Source organism: Panulirus ornatus, chromosome 51 (genome assembly GCF_036320965.1).
Source record: "Panulirus ornatus isolate Po-2019 chromosome 51, ASM3632096v1, whole genome shotgun sequence".
NCBI classification, from domain to species: Eukaryota; Metazoa; Arthropoda; class Malacostraca; order Decapoda; family Palinuridae; genus Panulirus; species Panulirus ornatus.
The window spans coordinates 1,461,361-1,481,626 of NC_092274.1; the positions used below are offsets into that span (position 1 = coordinate 1,461,361).

A 20,266-nucleotide genomic window follows, 5' to 3' on the forward strand; every position below is an offset into this window, starting at 1 on the left:
CTTTTACCTAATACCCCCTACCAAATGTTCCTACCTCTGCTTCTATCTAATGTTTCTACCTAATGCTTCGGTGTAATGTTCCTACCTACTTCTATCTATTGCCCTACCAATTTGCCAGTTGGAAGGACTAGTGCATAGCACTCACTACAGGAAAATTTAAGTTATGAAGAAACGAATTATGTCCGTTCAGTGTTATTAAGTGGTATGTGTGATAAGGAGAGATTTTATGTTTGTGGACAGAATGCCAGCACTCCACATGCAGGTAAGGAAGAAGGAAAAGATAGCTACTTGGGTCAGTTAGCACCGACAATATATTTCCTTGGTCAGTGGCTGCCTACCTACTACTACATACCTGCACTTTTAAGACTGTATCCTAATGGATTTAGAATTATAGGAAAGCCTTCATCTTATACACTGACTGCTCTTTCTCCTACCTCCCTATGTACTATTAGCACTGTATTCGGAAGTCAAGAATGTCTAGGCCTCTGTCTCCAACACTGTCTCCCAATTTTACCTCTGTACTCTGTGAGTTGAGACAGCCAGTAAAGTCTCCATCTTTTGCAGTGACCTTCTCTCTTCCATTTACTCTTGGGTTATGTCAGTGAGTCCAACTTACTTGTAGATTAAGAAAAAAAAAATCATGTGTGACTATATATGCTGTGAGGGACCGTCATTGCATACAGTATGTTACATGAACATGGTGCTGTATATATGTTGAATTTTAGCATCTTCCCTGTCCATATGTCTGCTGTCTTAAAAGTCTATACATGAATATAGAAGAGTTCATGCAGGTCATGAGAGTGTATTGTACCATGAAATGTCTCACTTATTGTATTTGATATATGGTATTTCTGTAATACCTTTATATATAGAATTGTTAACTTGACCCCCATTAGCAAGAAGTGGATTGTGTGTATACAGCATGCACTCTGTTCATTCACATCCCCACACAATATTCTGTCTTAAAGTGAAAAGTAAACTTCTGCACTTATAGAAGTCCATATTTTTGCACTTTGTGTAAATCTTTTTAATAATGCATACAAAATTACAGTAATTTGTAATGCATATGATCAACTCTCATTCATTGTGTGATGAAAAAATCATGGCTTAAAAGATTATCTACAATGACCCCAGTATAATGTTATTGACAATTTACTATAGGGTAACGATTACCTTGTTTGATGATGGGTGTGTGGTTGGTTATATTGGCATGTGCTGACACATGTTAATGAGTGGTTGGGCTTGTTTGTGAATTTTCAAAGTTTACAAATTTATAAGAATTTTCTTGATTCCATGGACATATAGTGAAGTGCATGTTGTTAAAACTGCTAACAAAGATGAAATTATAAAAATGCTAAGGTATGTAAGTTTTAATAGCTTTTATCCTCTGATCACTTGTCAGCAACCCGAGCAATGTTAAAGGAGAACGTGACCTTCCAGCAAGCAATCAGGTTAATAGTGCTATAATTGGTGCTAATGTGGCCAATCAATCCTGGCATGCAGGTATGTCACTCTTCCCTTTTCTATATTTCACTAATGTATGTATATCAATGTTATCAGTCCCTGAATATTATTGTCATCTCGTTGTTGTAGTTTTCTCTTTGCACCTTTTGTTGCTAATTCTTATTGCTGTATGTTTCACTGGCATTTTAGTTTTCAGTTGTTTCTATGTATTTTATTGCCATTTCTGTTTGTATTCTTTCATGTAATCTGTCATAGCATATTCTCTTGCAGTTTATGTATCGGAATACGTGGGAAGTATTCTTAATCCCCTATCCCCAGGGATAAAGGCCCAGTCCTCTGTTCTTAATGCTACCTCGCTAACGCGGGAAATGGCGAATAGTTTAAAAGAAAGAAAAAGAAAAAGTATTTCACTGGTATAGTTATTTTTTTTACAAGATATTGTTCCTCCTCATTAGAATGAGTTGCTCATGTTATCATTATCACTCACTGGGGAGATAGTCTGTGTTAACACCTCCATCCATTAGAGTGGATTGCTCATCTCATTGTCCACATTCATTGAAATAGTTGTTCTTGATATTACTTACACACATTAAGATCTGTTACCATATTATCAGTTTTATATGTTAGAAGGATGCAGCTCCTGCTGTTTGCCCCAGGCATTAGATCAAGCTGGCTGTGTCATCTCAGACACTTGATACAGGTAGTGAGTATCCCATGTTTATGCTTGAAGACATAAGAATATGTCACTACTGGTTATACAAGAGTTGATTTTTGATGTTAAAACCTAGAGACATTACAGTTGGTTGCCAGACTTACCATATACAGCCAAGAGAGTTGGATGCCCATATTTTCCGTTGAATAACAGTATTGTAGGGTGCCCAGGTTGTGAATTTGATTGCTGGGTACCTGAATGAGGACAAGATTAGCAACCCACTCTAATGGTTGGGAATGTTCATCCAGACAGTCCCCCTAGTGAGTTATACTGATAACATGAGCAACTCATTCTAATGAGTAGGAACACTATCTTGAACTTAAAAATACTGGTAGCCAATGATAGTGAGCAACTTATCTGCTGTGAATGAGTTACTCTTGTGGAATGGACTACCTACTTACTGGTGACAGTGATGTTCACCTAGCTTTTTGTGGCTTATTGCAAGGGGATATCAACCTACTAATGGTATGGGACACCTTGCTGTTAGGTAGTTGTTTATGTGGACTGTGGCCTATTTTCCTGCTGATGATTAGTGACTGAGACAGACAGTGGCATGCTTGGCTAGTTGAATTACTGACATGGACATTGGCCTTCTGCCAACTTATGGGTAGTTGCTTAATTGAACATTTTTACCCTCTTAGTAGCAGTTAGTTACTAGCATGGAATGTCAGCTGCCTGCCTGGTAATGTTTAGATGCTGACATGGATGACAGTCTACATGCATGGTATTGCCTAGTTACTGACATGGGTAATGTGCTGCCAACTTGTTGTTCAGTTGTCTGATTATTGCTATATACAGCAAGCCACCTGTGGTAGCTAGATACTGATTAATGGAGAATAGACTTCCTGCCATAGTGATGGTGGCTAATTACTGACAAGGATAATGAGGACTCTTCCTGGTGATGGTTAGTTACCAACAGAACAGACATCAAATACAAATTGAAAAACTTTGGACAACTAGTGCTACATGAGCATATCTTCTCACAGTCTTAGGAGAGGTGGCAGAGGTGCAGTTGCAGCATGTGTACAGTGGCGACTCCTTTCAACTAGGTACCCCCACTTGTGTGTGGTGGGACACCCGCTTCAACAGCTGGGCAACAGATGGGTGTCGGTTGGTGTACACCAATGCCCAGTACTCTGTCTGTCACTGTGACCATCTCACAAACTTGGCTGTCATCATGGATATTAATGGCATCATTGACAGTGCTACTGTGAGTATCATCCTTCACCTAGTTCTTAGATAACTATGTTAGAAATATCAGCCCATTGTTTTAAGAGATAGTGAGGATAACACCATGGAATTGTCCATAATCTAAGTGATGGATTCTATCTGCAGAGGTAACTGTTCACTGGCACTATACACATTATTATGTCATGTGAGTATCATCCTGAACCTTATTTTCAGACACTTAAATTAAGGAGTGCATTCCAGTGATATCACACTTTCTGATGATCACACCTTTATAAAACTCTGACAATTACAACTTTATAAATGTTATCCTTATCCTTTTATTAAATGCAGTTTCTAAAAGCACTAACCTAGTTACACTGAACTTTGAGGGAAATAAATATGAGGAACTATGCCTTACTTTTCATCCATTTTAAGGACCACATATTATTATAAAGGTTACCTTTCTTATTCCCAGTAGAAGGTAATACAGGAGAGAAAGACCTCCCCTCCTCACCAGTATTGTAGTATAACAAAGGCTTCAGCCATGGACTTGTAATCTTCAGTTAAGCCTTGAATGAAGAGGAAATGTAGAGGATGAGGGGAAGCAATGAATATTAGAGTTGAAAAAGATTGTTGTGCCATTATTATTAGAAAGAAGAAAAAAGAGAAAGATATGTGTTTAGGGCAAAAGGTGATTCTTGAAATCACTTCAGCTCTCCAAAGTCAAACCACTACTTTTTCAGAGAAAGAGCTTCTTTCTGCTCTTTAGGACCCATTTTCTTGAGCTTTATCATTTACCTTGATACTTTATTGTGTGTATTTCAGTGTTTTGGTTGTACCAGAGTATAGTCTGTTCATAAACATAAACAGTTTATGTGAACAAAGCAGTTATTACAGACTTCTTAGACATCCATCAATAATTTCTTACCCTGATAACTAATGTCTTCATTCCCATCTAATTTATATTACCGCAAAATTAATCCAGACACATATCAGCAGCATTATGATTTTGTTGATAACATTCTATGTCTACAGACAGAAGATTACTGTATAGTTGTCCTATATTCTGTTAGAAGTGTTGACAGGTAGTACTACAGAGTGATATGCTGTGTTTACTTACTTATAGGTAAAAAAATCATATAGATGATTATTATCTTCATTGTTTGTAAGTGTGGAAGGTTATTCATATGTCATGTACACTGACAGGGGATAAACCTCTAATAGGTTAGGTGCTACTTAATTACTGCTGTAATTCAAGAAAATTGATGAAGTTTACAACATGTTAGTGTACCATTAGTCTGGAAAGTGATTTGTTACATATGAATGTCAAAAATATTGACATGATATACAATATATTAATGGACTTTACCTAAAATTTGATGAACTGTGCATTAAATAACTTTCAATAACTCTGGCAGGTGATGGACTATGTGATGAAGTGCGTAGTGCTGATAGGATGTGTGGTGTCAGTAGTGAGTCTGACCCTGTGCATGGTGAGCTTCCTGGCTTTCAGGGATGTACGAGAGAAGACAAGCACTATTGTCCATGCTAATCTGTGCTTGTGCCTGCTGGTGTCAGAGTTGGTGGTGCTGGCCAGCTGGGACACCAACCGCCAAACACTCCTGGCATTGCTGGGTGGCCTGGATGCTTCTTACCATTCACTGCTGTGTGCTGTGGTGGCTGCACTTCTCCTCTTCCTCATCCTCACCACCTTCACCTGGAATTCCATTGAAGCCTTCCACATGTACTTTAGCTTTGTCAAGGTGAGCCTAGTTTTATATTGAAGCAGACTGCATGAATTTAAACTTTAAGTGAGCCTTTGCTCATTCTGAAGTCTTACACATGTAACCTAGTATTTTCAAGGTGACTTCATCTTTATTTTGATGTTTTCTGCATATACTTTAGCTTAGTGAAGGTGATCTTTCCTTATCTTAGTCTTCTGTGTATTTTTAGATTTGTGAAGATGATTCTTTTTAATCCTGAATGAGTTCTTTTACCCTTGCTCTTCATTTTACTTGTCATTTTAAGATGACCGTAATTGGGGCATGTTTTTGTTTGTGTCATGTCAGTAGAAGAAACAGTGCATATACTACAAAATGGATATTTTTAATACAATCCCATCTCAGCATGCTGGGTACCCAGTGCTTTGCAACAGTTCTAGCCCTTTCCCACACAAACCACTACAAAACTAATCACCAATTTCCAAGCAGAAAATGAAAAGCTCACAGCTGCCTACCATGTTTGTTGGGTGAGAAGGGATCTGCACTTATTCATAGATCCTCAACATCCTGTAAACACTACACTGAAGAAAAAAATTAGTGCTCCAGTGACCTGACAAGTATTAAGCTTGAAGCTCCACTTCATTAACCATATGCCTATCTGAAACTACACTTCCCAAACACACATGAGTTATACTCTCTTGCCTGCACTTAGGATACCATCCATCTCACACACACACACACACACACACACACACACACACACACACACACACACACACACACACTGTGACTTACCTCATCTCCCATTGTTCCATTTGCTGCCAAGTATCTAAAACACTTTGCTACCTTACAAGATAGCATCAGTAAGGTGCAAACAATGGCCTAATTTTCATTCATCCACACTTTACTTGTTATGCATAATGCACCAAAACCAGAGGCCAACACCCACAGCCATACCTATACCCTGCTAAGTGTATGTACAAGAATGATAACCAGATCATATTATGTTGATTTTTTATTACATATTCTACTTAATTGCTGTTTCCTGCATCAGTGAGGTAATATCAGGAAACAGACGAAGAATGGCCTATCCACTCATTTATACACACACACACACCTATATACATATACATTTTAATGTATACATACATATACATACACAGACATATACATATATACACATGTACATATTCATACTTGCTTGCCTTCATCCATTCCTGGTGCTACCCTGCCCCACAGGAAACAGCATTGCTACTCCCTGCCTCAGTGAGGTAGCACCAGGAAAACAGACAGAAAAGGCCACATTTGTTCACACTGTCTCTAGCTGCCATGTGTAAAGCACCGATATCTTAGCAGTTTGATATGTTATAACATACCTTTGGTTAAGAAGAGCTCACAGTAATTAACGATTATGTGACAGGAGTTGGATGCGGAGTCACCAGTTGGGAAGTACTACTTATGTGTGGGTTACCTGGTGCCATTGATATATGTGGTTAGCATTTTGGCTCTCACTCACACCATTGGCTACAGCCACCAAGAAGTGTAAGTGGCAAAATCATTTTACTGTTTTTTTCTGTATAAGTTATTAGAGTATATATGAATAATATTAATGGTGTAACTGCTGTCATTTACTACTGCTGACACTGCAGCTGATTCTGTTACCAGTACTATCAGTACTTCTGCTGATGTGCATACATAACTGATGCTATTCTTAACAGTGCCACAGCTATCGCCTCTACAACTGCCACACCACAATTAACACTATTACCAAAACTACTACTGTTACCACCAACAAAGCCATCAACAACACCAAAACCATAAGCATAACTACCACCATCATCACCAAGTTTGAACCAGTTTCATTACTTAGCTCTTATCACCACAGTGGTGGTTTGAATTTATGCCTTTGTAAAAGCATGAGGAATGTCGAGTCTGTCATTTTGATGGAAATTTGAAGTTCTCTTGTTATGAAGATCTGTTGTTTCAAGTAGCCCAGTAAATGCAGATCTCTATGATCTTAATCCTCAATTATTGCCACCATTCCTATACTTCTACTAAAGCACATCTTACATGGTTAATTTTACAGGTGTTGGCCCCCATCTCGAGGTCTCATCTGGACATTTGGAGCTCCCCTGGCTGTCATCCTCTTAGTGAGTCTACCCTATTCCCTCAGTCTACCTTATACACACAACCCCTTACCAAGAACACATGTAATAACTGAATTATTACTCCATATGTGCCCATCTATTATTTTTTAACTATCCACCAGGACATGAACTGGTTTCCACTAAGTACTTCATGAAAGCTAATCTAGTCACCCATAATCCTACAAAATTCATTCGTATCTCCCCTTCATTTGCTCTCCCACTTGTTATTTAAATGTCCACCCAGTACTTCCATTATTAATTACATAACAAATTAAATGCATAGTAAATTAAACCTGGTGTATTAGAACCATATACCTGGCAAAGTGGCTGGAGTGGTGAGGACTGCAGTTAGATTTCCTAAGAAATGGGATGATTATGTTGATTGTATGATTAGGATTTTCATTGTATGTATGGCTTATGATGAGGTGCCTGAGGATTGGCAGAATGCCTGGTTAGTGCCATTGTATAAAGACAAAGGGAGCATAAGTGAATGTTGAGATCAGCGTTAAGACTGAGTGTACCTGGTATCTTGTATGGGAGAGTGGTGATTATGAGGGTAGTGGCATGCACAGAGCTTCAGAGTAAGGAGAAACATTGTGGCTTCAGAAGTGGTGGAGGATATGTGGACCCGGTATTTGCTTTGAAAAATGTATGCATGAAAACACTAAGAGAAAGAGAAGACTTTGTATGTGGCATCTGTAGATCTGGAGAAAGTGTATGATGGGGTTGATAGAGATGCTCACTGAATTTGTTATGAATGTATGGGTGGGAGGAAAGCTGCTAGAAGTTGTGAAGAACTTTTACAAGAGAGTAAGGCATGTTTTTAAGTAGGAAGAGATGAGGGCAAGTGGTTCCAGTGAATATGGGTCTTCTGCAGGGATGTATGATATCACCATGGCTGCTTAATTTGTTTTATGTCTGGGGTGGTGAGGGAGGTGAATGTAAGGGTCTTGGGGAGAGAAGCAAATCTGTTGGGGATGAGGGAACTTGGAGAATGTTTTATTTCTCTTTCTTTCTTTTCTGATGACACAGTGCTGGTGGCAGATTTGAGTGAGAACCTGCAAAAGTTGGTGTCTGAGTTTGGGAGTTTGCAGGCAGCAAGTAGAATAAACATTTGTAAAATGGAGAGGAATTATATCTTGTGCCTAAAGGAGTGAGCAAAAAGATAAGAATTTACAGTGATCTGGCTTTCTTACCATTACCACAGGTGAATGTGTCATTGTTGGTGATGACATTGAGGGTTGCCCAGAAGCACAAGGGCTCTGATGGAACTCAACAGAAGGTTCCTCTGGGCAACAAATTCTACAGTTCCTTGTCACTTCTCCTCCTTCTTTGCTTCACATGGGTGACTGGATTCTTCTACTTTACCAAAGGTAAAACATATTTGCAGTTTGAAACCAATCTTCTGAATCAGCAGAATTTGTAGGACTTTATGTAGGATGGAATAAGATGACTAAGGGCATGGTTAATGTAGACACTTTTATGATAGTAAAGAATAGTCTGGAGTTTAGGCCATATATATGTAAAACTCCCTCCCTGTAAGGTAAAAATAGCTAATTAAACACATATACACACATGCATACAGGACCAATTTCTACTGAAGAATCTTAGTGTTATCCAGGACCTTCCTAAAGGCCCCTGCAGGTCAAGGCTGTGCTACTTCCAGTAGTTGAGAAATGTAATTTCCTCTGAAGTTTGACATCGATACAGCTTTGCCTGGTTGTGGATAGGGGGCTGTGGTTTCAGTGCATTACACATGGCAGCTTTAGAATGGATGTGAGTGGATGTAGCCTTTCTTCGTCTGTACCAAGTACTACCTCACTAACTCAGGAAAAGGCAATCAAGTATAAAGATATATATATCTGTGTGTGTGTGTTTGGCCTGGTTATGGTAAGGAGGTTGTGGTTTTGGTACATTACACATGGCAGATAGTGAATGGAAGCGAGCAAGTGAGGCCATTTCTATGTCTGTTCCTGGCACTACCTTGCTAATGCAGGAAACTGAACAAGCATGAAAGAAAAAAGAAAGATATATATAGGTAGATAGATAGATAGATATAATGCCTGCATCTCTGTTGTTTTGATTAAAAGACTTTTCGAATATGGAATGGATCAGTTTAGTCAAGCTTAGATTTATTTGAAATAGTACCTTGGTTTAGCACCTTACTCATATATTCTTCCGGCCAGGTACTCCTGTGATGGCACTGGTCTTCACATTACTCAACTCGATGCAGGGTGTGGCTATCTTACTTTTCCACATAGCCATGAATGAACACATTATGCGTGGAGTGAAAAATGTTCTTAAATAGTTGTATAGAAGTAAGTATCTAGTCATCTTGTGTCTTATATGCTGCATCAACATTCAGATCAAGGGTGTACATGCAAAATGAGTTCAAGAAGTCATTGTAAAAGTGCTGACCTTCAAATTACACCTAATCTTTGCTTTATGCAGGATACCTACATATGACTTCCCTATAATGTGAGGAACCTACTTCTCCCAGTCCATATTTTAATGTAGTCAAAATTCTCTACCATGCTCATGTATGCAGTAGAAAGTACACCAAATTTTCAGAGTTTTGATTTGTGGAGTAAGCATGGATCCTGGGTGGAATTTTCCAAGTTCCTGCCAGTTGGTCAGTCTCACAGTTACCACCGTTATATGTGGCATATAACCTACTTGTGTGATTTTATTATATCTGCTGGTGTGATTTTTCATGCAACCCACTGTATTTGTGTTTGTTAATATGGCATCAGAATGTCCAGCAACAAATTCTCCTACCTCAGAACCAGCAGTTGAATGGGAGAGAACCAACCAGACATTGAAAATGAAGCTTGGATTCTTACGATGCACTGATGCAGGTGAAGGAGTGTCAGCACTTGGGCATACTTACATCCTGGGTGAATCTGCAACCTGCAACATAAAGATGAATGCAGAGAAAATTTGAAGTGTTGTGGTCCACTGTACCACACTGTCTGCCAAGGTAACCTCAAGGGTTAGAAATTGGCTTGTGGAGAAGATGGAGAAACTGCTCTCGTTTAGACAAAAAAGAAAAGCAGCCTTAATAACCTTCATCTCAGGTCTGAGTCAGATAAGATTTATGAGTGTGCATGTAAAGCAGACAGTGTAGCTAAGTTTCTTCAAAGTCAGAAGCTATATAACTGGAAGGTAACAGGAAAGTCCACCAGTGCTGACCACAAAGCTACTGCACACATCCTAATTTTCTGTGTATTTTTTTGTTTGGCTATAAGCAATTTCTCTTCATGTGAGATTTTAGCAGAACTTAACCCTTACTTAAAGCAAGGGATGGGTGTATGTCATGATATGAAGAAATGTAAGAAGTAATAAGTATGATAATATGAAGTAAGTTGAAGGACACAGAAATAGAGATGGGTATAAAATGCATGGATATACGTGAGATAACTTGGATACTTTGAGTAGAATATGTTGAATATAAAATGAAAAAGACAGGGCTCATTTGAATTTATTTACACATTAAGATAAGGAGAGGCAAAGTAGGATAACTAGGATACTTTGGGAAGAATATGTTGACTATAAAATGAGAAAGACATAGGGCTTATTGAAATTTATTTACATGTTAAGATAAGGAGAGGCAAAGTAGGATAAAAGTGAAAAGGGGATAAGAGAGAGTGAAAGAAAGGGTAGAAGGAAAAGGGAGACAGGAGGAAGTGAGAGAGAAGAAAGTTAACACCAATGATTTTTCTCTTTACAGATCTTGAACCTATGGATTGTAAACTGCTGAAAACAACAGTAGGCTTCTTAGTGCTTCCATGTATTTTTGATAAATAAAAGACTTTACTGTTTATATTTATGAAACACTTCTAGTTTTAGATTCTAAAGGAAATACTGCTGGAAATTCTCAGGAGGCTGCAAGCTGCTGTGAAAACTCCCATGTGGGAGTCATTCATTTTATATATATTTCTTTGAGGTCAAGAAAGCAGGCAAATTTTGAAGATCAGGGTAAATACATTTCTGCTACTAGTGAAGTTGACATATGTGACCATGATCTTTAAGGCCAAAGTTTACAGACTCATTATGGGGTAAAACAAAAGATACAGAGTGCGTTGTATCCCTTCTTAAGCTTTCAGTCACATGGTAATGCACCCTTCTCCACTGCCAGCAAAGTCTGATGTACTGAGTGTTTATTCTCAGGCTTACACACACCTATACCTTACCATGATGGCTCTGGCTACCTTTTACTGTGATATTTAGGCATTATTAATTTTGGATCTTCCACTCTCTTGTCAAAAGTTGTTGACCCAAGCAGATTTTTCATCTTATTTCATGAGGTGATTAATGTCATCACGTGGAAAATTTGGTAAATGAACCTGATGATGATCTAGTTTACTGGCCTTTGATGATAAGTGCAATTTTGGCTGAAAGAAGAGGAATTTTGTCATGAGCATTTTGATACTGTCCACCCTAGAGACGCAGCACATTATAATTCTTGCCATTTGGAAGAATCTCTGGTAAGTTTTTTATTGCTTGCTATTTAGAAGAATGAGAGTATGCTGCACTTCTCAAGTTGCACTTCTTAGAGACTACATTGCATTGATAAACATGAATCTCCAGTGAAGGTAAATGCAGATGGAAGTAAACTCAGTATATTAGTTTTATAATGAGGCTGTCTGCCTTGAAAGTGGTGGGGTCATATCACCAAGAAATTTAGAAACATTACAGAAATTTTGACAGAGCTTGAATATCTTAGACCTGCCTTAAAGGATGAGACTAAATTACTGTACTGTACTTGTGCTGTGAATTACAATGTCTCATCCTTTGTGCACATAAAAACTGCTAGTCTTCCTCGTCAACTGCAGAGTTTTTACTTGTCTAAAAGAAAGACATAATTTGCCCTACCAGTAACTGAGTGCTTCAGCTTGCCCTCAGAGTAACCAAGCCGTCTTGGAGACTTTTCTGTCTCAAATATTATAGGCAGCAGCTACTTGCAACTACAGTAGTTATGAGATGAATGTGAAATAAGTGGTGGAATATGAATGTGTTTTATTACCCAAGTACCATATTTTGTTTTGGTCCTATGAGGAGGAGGGTATTGTAAACTGTTGCATTCCATGTGTGTTTCTTTATATACAGAGTTGTAGCAGATCTATATGAAAATTTACACATCATAATCGACAGTTGAAAATGGCATTCATGCTTGGAAAATTTTCCAAATCTATCAAAAAGCATGCACCAAGTTCAGTACTTTGTCGCACATGCATGGTGGCAAGTGCCTGTACTCGTACAGTGCTTCAGTTCATGTTGTGTTGGTACCATAGGGTGATAGATGTTACCATCTAAACAGGGAGACTAGTCATGAACTAAATTAATATCCATCTCATTGTGGTACAGTGTTTCTTTGTATGTGTTCATCTGTTTATCATTGTTCATTACATAATCTAAAAAATTGTTTGATTGTAGTACAGTGTGTATCTTGCAGATCTTCTGTTTGATGGACACACAAATACCCACAAAACATATTCAAGTATACATTGTATTGAATCAAGAAAACTTTTTAAAAATAACAATCAAAGGCATAGTCAAGATGGTACAGGAAGAAACAGTGAGGGACACACTTCTCAGAGATGGTATGTTCTGATAATGGGGGATTTTAAAGATAATCAGCATATTTAATCCTCAGGGCCCTTGTCTGTCAGGCAACTGTGTATGGGGGATAGTCATCTCAAACCTAGCAACTTCCTCACCATCTACAGACTTGGGATGGATAGACAGGAGTGCCTTTTTATCATATACCAAATATAGATGGGAAATCTTGATTTTCATGGAGATAGTCACTGAGTGAATTCAGGAATATTCCCTGTACTGGATCTGCATGTTACTGATAACTAAAATCTGGTAGGGCTAATAAACCATCAATTTCATACCTTATCTTTGCATTTACTAAAATGGAATTTGAAATATCAGAACTATTTACTAATTGGAAAAACTGATCATATAATTCTTGACATTGAGTATGTGACTAATGAAGACAATGGAAACAGAGAAGAAACCAGACTTAAAGCTACACAATTTCTTGAGAGCTTGATATGGGAAAGTGAATTCCATAATTAAAATGTAGATTACTGATGTGAAATCTTTATTGAAGGTTTTTAAAACAGTATCTTTAGCAGGAAATAGAGAGGAAAAGCTAGAAAAGAGATTGGCTCAATAAAAAAAGCCTAAAAGTAAACAAGATATAATATGAAGGAGATGCAGCAAGTGTAGCAGCACAACAAGCACTTGAAAGGTATAAGAGAGCAAGGGATGGGTACAGCAAGTTAAGAGAAAAGGAGCAAAGATATTTTAGATGAAAACATGATAAAGCAGGGAATTATACAAAACTTTTAAGAGGAAAGGGTTCCTAAAGATAAGAAAATATGCCAGGAACTGATTGATAAATTCTTGAATGTTTTTACAGAGGAGGATGCTATATCTCCTACACTAAGATGGAATGAAGCAGAGGATGAGAAAATATGAACTTGATCATGTTTAAAAAAGGTATATTTGCAGTGCAAGACAATATAGCCCTAACACCAAAAGCCTGGGATGGGAAAGAGGGCTTTGAGTACATGAAAATTTGAAAAAAAAAAATAAAGACGAAGTACATGATCTCTGTACGATACATGTTGCTGATGAAAGTCATTCCATATGTGCTGAGAGTCTGTAGAAACACATGTTGGGCTGCTGTGTAAAACTTAAAAAGAAAAAGAAAACGGTGTTTACCAAAAGGAATGGAGGAGTTCAAATATTATGCTAATCATTAAGAGTAGATTCGGAAACTGTGCTGAACTATAAACCACTGTTTGTGATGAAACAGAAGATGGCCTTGCCAAGACCGGCTGTGTAACAAGGCCACATCTGACTACACTGTTCCTCGAACACTTGTACAACGTAGGACCTAAATTCGCCGCAGGCAGAGAGAGGCTTCGGAAGCAGCCATTCCTATGGACTTCGACCACTTGGTTCGTTGCGCTTCGTAAACACCCTGACCTTTCGTATGCTTATGGGAAAGGGTCAAGGAAAAGAGACGTGATTGTTGTCAATATCATTATCGGGTATGACTTTGCTTGGGAGATTGGCCTCTCCCGATCAACGGGCCTGTGAATTATACAAAAGACCCGGCAGCCGCAGTCTTATCCACTCCCTGCTAAGATGACCCTACACACAACGCTTCCATGGGATCGTAAAGGCTGGTTGACCTCCACTTTACGGCCTCCTGACGGAGACACGATGATGAACCTCCCCATATTGGCCAGATATTGTGTAAACAATATTGATGATGTGTTGAAGGAATGTCCTCTCTTTGCCTTCCTTAAGCTTTAATAAGCCCTATTGTTATATTTATATGAACTCGTGTCTATTGTCATTGTGTTTCTGGTAGTACTGTACCGTACAAGGATCACGGGTCCTCCATCAAGAAGTAACTATTGAAATTGATACGCCCTCCCAACAGTTCTCCATCCTTGAATGAATACTAGAAAATGTAACACATTGTTTAGGTTTAGAATTAGAGATGATATGAAAAGTAATGCTGTAAGATTAAGAGAGTGAATTAATGACTAACCGTTAAGGTATAATGGAATCAAGTTTGCCATATAATACCTACATTTGTGAAGTCAAATTAGCATGATAGTCATATGGACGATATTTTTAAAGTAATGTTTTCCTCCTCTCTTCACAGTAATTTTTTAAAACTTAATGGAACTGAAATGAACGGGTGACGGGAGATGTTAACAGCGAGGCTGGAGTGGTGGGCAAGACTAGCACATATGTATGTTGTCGGTAATAGCGAGCTTGGGATGCGGGGCGAGCTTAGCAACTGTGTTATGTAACATTTCGCTGGGAAGAAATCCCCACATTCATTCCCACACACACACACAACCAGGAGGGCTGAGTGTTACTCATTCCCAGGTTAATAAGATTAAATCGATGCCACAAGAGTGAAAGAATTGCGAAGGTTGTCGTCAATGGCACACAAGCCACCAGAGGGAGTATTGTAGATATGCAGATATATTAGTATGAAACAGGTATGAACATATCTAATGTAAGTACATTGGTAACTAAACCTGATACTTGAACAATGGTACGACCTTAGGGTATGTCTCCAGGCTAAGCTACACTTGGATGGTGCTGGAGGGTAAGTGTTGTGTGTGTGTACCCAGGGCGCAACAGGCAGTTGTTTTCCATTTTGTTCCTGTAACTCCAAACTCTTAAGTCATTTTCAGCCTAGATCAGTAAATGGTAAGTATTTACAACAGGGGTTGACTGTTCTAACGTTGAAATATGGACGAAAGTAATGTCAGTGGGTAAGATGTGGTTATAAGAATTACACTGAGTGTAGCAAAGATTTTGCAAATGTAGGTGACCTTAAGTTTCATTGGGTATGGATTGCCTTTCATTTTATATTCTTTTGTGGTTGAACACAAGAAACGTAATTACACCAGAGCAATAAGCCCAAATTGATGTTAAGAAGGATATTGTGGTGTCTGTAAACATTGGTAATTTTTGTTTTATATTTACATTGTATCTAGACTTAGATAATGAGTGATTTAGTGTGAATATACCAGTATCATCCATGATTGAGCTTGCACAGCCACCTGTGAACATTAATAACCAACACTAGTCTGAGTGGCCAGCTTCACCACAACCAGGTAATTTGTGCAATCTCCAGAAGTAGAGCACTTCATTTTTGGTATATTTCTGCTGTACATCTCTGCTCTAGGTAGAGGTTATTTAGGGTTTTCATATTTTTTTTCCTTTGTTTACCTACTGAAGTTGTTGACCATGAATACCAAGCATTTATTTTTTCTTCTCTTCATTTTATAACTTTTAGCAGATTATTCCCTAAAATTTTTTTTATGCATATGCCTTTTTATATAATAGAAAAGAATGCTAAAGTTCTTTGGACACATGGAGAGAATGGGTGAGGAAAGGTTGACAGGGAGGATATGTGTGTGAGAAGTGGACAGAGCAAGGAGAATGGGGAGACCAAATTAGAGACAGAAGGATGGAGTGAAAAAGATTTTGAGGGCAAGCAGTGGATAGAGAGAAGTGGAAAATTATGTGGTATACAAGGGTTAATGCGCTGTCATTGGACTGAAGCAGGGCATGTGAAGTGGCAGGGGTAAACCATGGAAAGGTGTGTTGGGCCTGGTTGTGGATAGGGAGCTGTGGTTTCAGTACATTACACATGACAGCTAGAGAGTGAATGTAAGCAATTGTAGTCTTTCTACATCAGTTCCTGGTGCTACCTTGCTAATTCAGGAAATGGCTATCAAGTATGAAAAAAAGTCCACACCTTTTGATGAATAATGAAAACATAATGATTGAAATAATGAGTAAAGGAGATATGTTAAAAAATATTGCGATTAGAAGTTATTCATATTATGTTCAGCCATTGTGATGAGCTTTGTGAAAGTTACATGAAATAATAAAGGAGCTAGAACAGTCAATGAAAGATGTGTGAATGTAAATAAAAGTAAGTTACTTTTTTTTTAAGAAAAAGTTAGAAAGGGAAACGTTAAATGAAATATATGAAAATAAGAATATTTTACTTGCATATTTAATGAGGGCAACATGGAGGCTACTGATTAAAGAATATTGAAAGGCACCCAGATTGCAGGAACACAAAGAAAACAGTTAAAAGATTGAGTAAATCTTGTAAGTGGGGTTCTAATTGCATTCAGAAATATTTCATGCTGTAAATGACTGATAAGGTCTGACAATGGAATTAGAAATGTAACCAGTTGAAGTAAGAGTAGATGGAGGGGAAGAATGGTCATTTCATCGCAGGATTCTGGAAGAAAGGAAGTACATGAGAGGAATATCAAGTGGATAAGTATGTGTTGTTTAGTACATTAAGAGGGAGAAAGTCTTGAAGCCACCTTGGGGTATGATGAAAAGTACCTTGTAGAAAAAAATCAAAATTACTAATCTTATGCTGATTACTTGCAGACTCATGGCCAAAGACAAGAGACCTCATCCTGAAACTTTTGAAAAAGTCTATGAAACAAATGCGTCCACTTGGGGCCATGGCAACAAAAAGTGGGCTGACAAGATACATCCTGAATCAGGCTGCAAAATGACTGTTACAAACATTACTCATGAGGAGAATAATCCTTGCATCAAAGAATATTACCTGTCTTTGAACTGTATGTCAGAAAATGTCTTAAAGAGGGACCTCTGTGTGCCCTACTTTGACAATTATCGCATATGTAAGTCTTTTTGGGGAAAAGTAATCAGGGATCGCAGAGGAAAAGGGATATCACCAGCTGTACCATCCATTTATGAAAGAGATAAGGTGAAACAGGAATATTTAGGCAAGAAAGGTTTTGAACTTTAGGTGCATTTAATATTAAAGTTTAGATGAATAAATTGTATTGATAAAATTGTATTCATAACCTAGGCCTGTGTCTTGATCGAAGAGTGTTACAAAATTAGAAATTAATAGCAGACTTTTACAGGTAGGGGGAGGTTATTTTCCATATTTCTCGAAATCAAATATAAAGATTTGTAATGATCATTATTAAGTCTATCTTTCTGTATCTTTGATGCCCATTCCCTCTGGGAACACCCTCAAGGGAGTGGCCATGGCAAAAGACTCCATAACTGTTCAGCTCCAGTGTCACTTCTTAAGCCTTTTTAGTGCCTCACCCTTAACAGGCCTCTAGCAAAGGGCAGCTCTAGTGCATTGTTTCCAGAGGCTCCTACCTAATGTTCCTCCTGACTACTGTTACCTAATTTGTCTACCTTATGTCCTTTCCTAATATTCCAAGTTATACTTTTACCTAATGCTAGTGCCTAATGTTTCCACCTAAGTGCTTCTGCCTTATGTTCTTGCCTACTTCTACCTGTACGCCATATTTATATCATATTTATAGATAAGCATCAATATGCATGAAATAAAGGGATCATGAAACAAGCATAGAAGGATTAGGTTTCTAAAGATTTTAAAGAGATTGACTCCTTTTGGGAATAGATTTGGGATAAGTGATGAAGTTAAATTAGAAGTCTTGAGAATCCTACAGACAGGAGTCGTTATTCTCAACCTTTTCCACACAGAGTACTGTCAACTTCATTGATCTCTTTTAAAAACTTAAAGGTTGTGATCAGGTCACCCCTCACTTATCAGTCTTCCAAGTTAGGTGAATGAAAAGTCTGTAGCCTTTTCCTGTAGCTTAGTTCTTTGAATTCTGGTACCACTTTTTTTTTGTCATATCTACTTTATGAGTTCTTTGTGCTTCTTTAGGTGTGGTAACCAAACCTGAAAAGCATATTCGAGTTTTGTCCTTATACAGGATATGAATACTTGTTCAATATTTATATATATATATATATATATATATATATATATATATATATATATATATATATATATATATATATATATATACTTGGAGGCTGTTTTGTTATTTGCCAGCAGACAGTTTGCCTTAAAGATTCTTAAAATGTAGGACTCTGGTGGCAGGTTAGGGAGTCTCTCAGGCAGAATTTTGAGTCTTATTTCCTGCTTAGTTAAAAACCATATTGAAGCTGTCTTTCGCTTTGTCCCGCCCTCATTACTTTACTATTTCTTGAAACTAAAGGCTTTTTGCATTAAGAGGGTTCACCCTTAATCTCCTTTACCTTCTCTTTCACTTCTTGCTATCATTTAACCCTCTTGGCTGAACAGGTTTGAGCTTACCTCTTTGGTAAGTTAAGTTTCACAACTCCATTGATATCACGTATACTTTCCTTCATAAGGTCCTTGCATTCGTTCTTTATCACTAGCATAAATATTGAATACATAATTTCGGTTTGAAATTACCATCTCTTAACACTCCTGTCATATCTGAAGTTCTAGGAGGGCTGCTTCCTCCTCTGCCATGCATCTCTCTCTCTCTCTCTCTCTCTCTCTCTCTCTCTCTCTCTCTCTCTCTCTCTCTCTCTCTCTCTCTCTCTCTCTCCTGTATTTTCTTCTCTTTTCTCCCTCTTCTTCAGAGCTCCAGGTGATGAATATCTCACAGAATTTCACCATTCCTTTAAGATTCTCAGCTTTTAGAAGCACTTCCTTGCTAGATGACTCCAATTAGTAACTATAAGTAGGAGCCCTTTACTTTTTGGTTATAATAATATTCTTTTTTTTTCTTTAATCACCAAGACCTTACTGGCAATTCCATTACCTCCAGCACTTTTTTACTGCTCATTTTCTCATTTTTTCCAAGTCCAAAAATAATTATTATTTAAGTCTATTGTCCTCTTACTTTAGTAATCATTCTGATGTGGGTGTCACCCACTTGTTGGCTATATCCCTCGTTGTGGTTCTGCTGTCAATCTACGTGCCTTCACCCTTCCGTAAAATATTTAGCAATCAACCACTTGTCCCCTATTCTGTGTAGGATATAAATTGCATCTTCCCAGATAAGGCCAGTTGATGTACATTGTAGTTTTTCATTGATTGTTAACAAGCATATTTACAAACTTTTTATGACTTTTTTTTTTCATATTGAAATACGCATTTTTGGAACGACATGAAAGCCTCGGTGTTACGTCAGGTTAATTTTTTTTCAATTTCCTTTTCCTTGTAAGTTATTTGCAGGGTAAATTTTATTTGCTGAACGCACAAGATCGTTCATCATTCCAGAGAATATCTAACCTGTGAAATACCTTATAAAATGAACGAATTGAAATAATAATGAAAATATTTTTCATTGCTAAACTTCTATTAATTCAGTTATATATAAAAATTTTTTTTTAGAAATGACAATGATTTCTGGATCATGGAAAAACATAAAGCCTGGAAGAAAAATAATTGTATTTTAAGACATTATTTGTTTCGATGTAACAGAAGCAGGTCCAATATTGGGGTTCGCTTGATGTTTAGAATTCATATAGACATGACATTTGCTCTCTCCCATATTTATCGACCACAAACTTTCCATGTATTCCTTCGTGGTCGATGCTATCGGTTGCTGTTTGCTAAATATGTTTGTTACTGTGAGTATACGCTGTAATGGATGTTCGTTGGTCATGTTGGGTGTCAGGAGTGGTATATCCGC

At 37.8% G+C, this 20,266-nt stretch overlaps 1 protein-coding gene across 6 annotated transcripts in view; it reads left to right on the forward strand.

Annotated features, from left to right (window-relative positions):
* Positions 1–17,617, forward strand: part of LOC139764808 (adhesion G protein-coupled receptor L3-like) — a 39,845-nt gene extending 22,228 nt beyond the window's left edge. For 3 of the 6 annotated variants that reach the window (XM_071691749.1, XM_071691747.1, XM_071691750.1), the window contains exons 14-21: positions 1,403–1,503; positions 3,163–3,386; positions 4,765–5,109; positions 6,488–6,609; positions 7,154–7,217; positions 8,422–8,587; positions 9,401–9,532; positions 10,945–11,371. In XM_071691749.1, the coding sequence (XP_071547850.1) occupies positions 1,403–1,503; positions 3,163–3,386; positions 4,765–5,109; positions 6,488–6,609; positions 7,154–7,217; positions 8,422–8,587; positions 9,401–9,522 (1,144 nt within the window). In that variant the 3' untranslated portion in view covers positions 9,523–9,532; positions 10,945–11,371. Of the gene's footprint in view, positions 1–1,402; positions 1,504–3,162; positions 3,387–4,764; positions 5,110–6,487; positions 6,610–7,153; positions 7,218–8,421; positions 8,588–9,400; positions 9,533–9,997; positions 10,292–10,944; positions 11,372–17,183 lie in introns of those variants that run through there. The other 3 variants (XR_011716475.1, XR_011716474.1, XM_071691748.1) reach the window with 3 other exon arrangements.
* Positions 17,618–20,266: the final 2,649 nt, after the last annotated feature.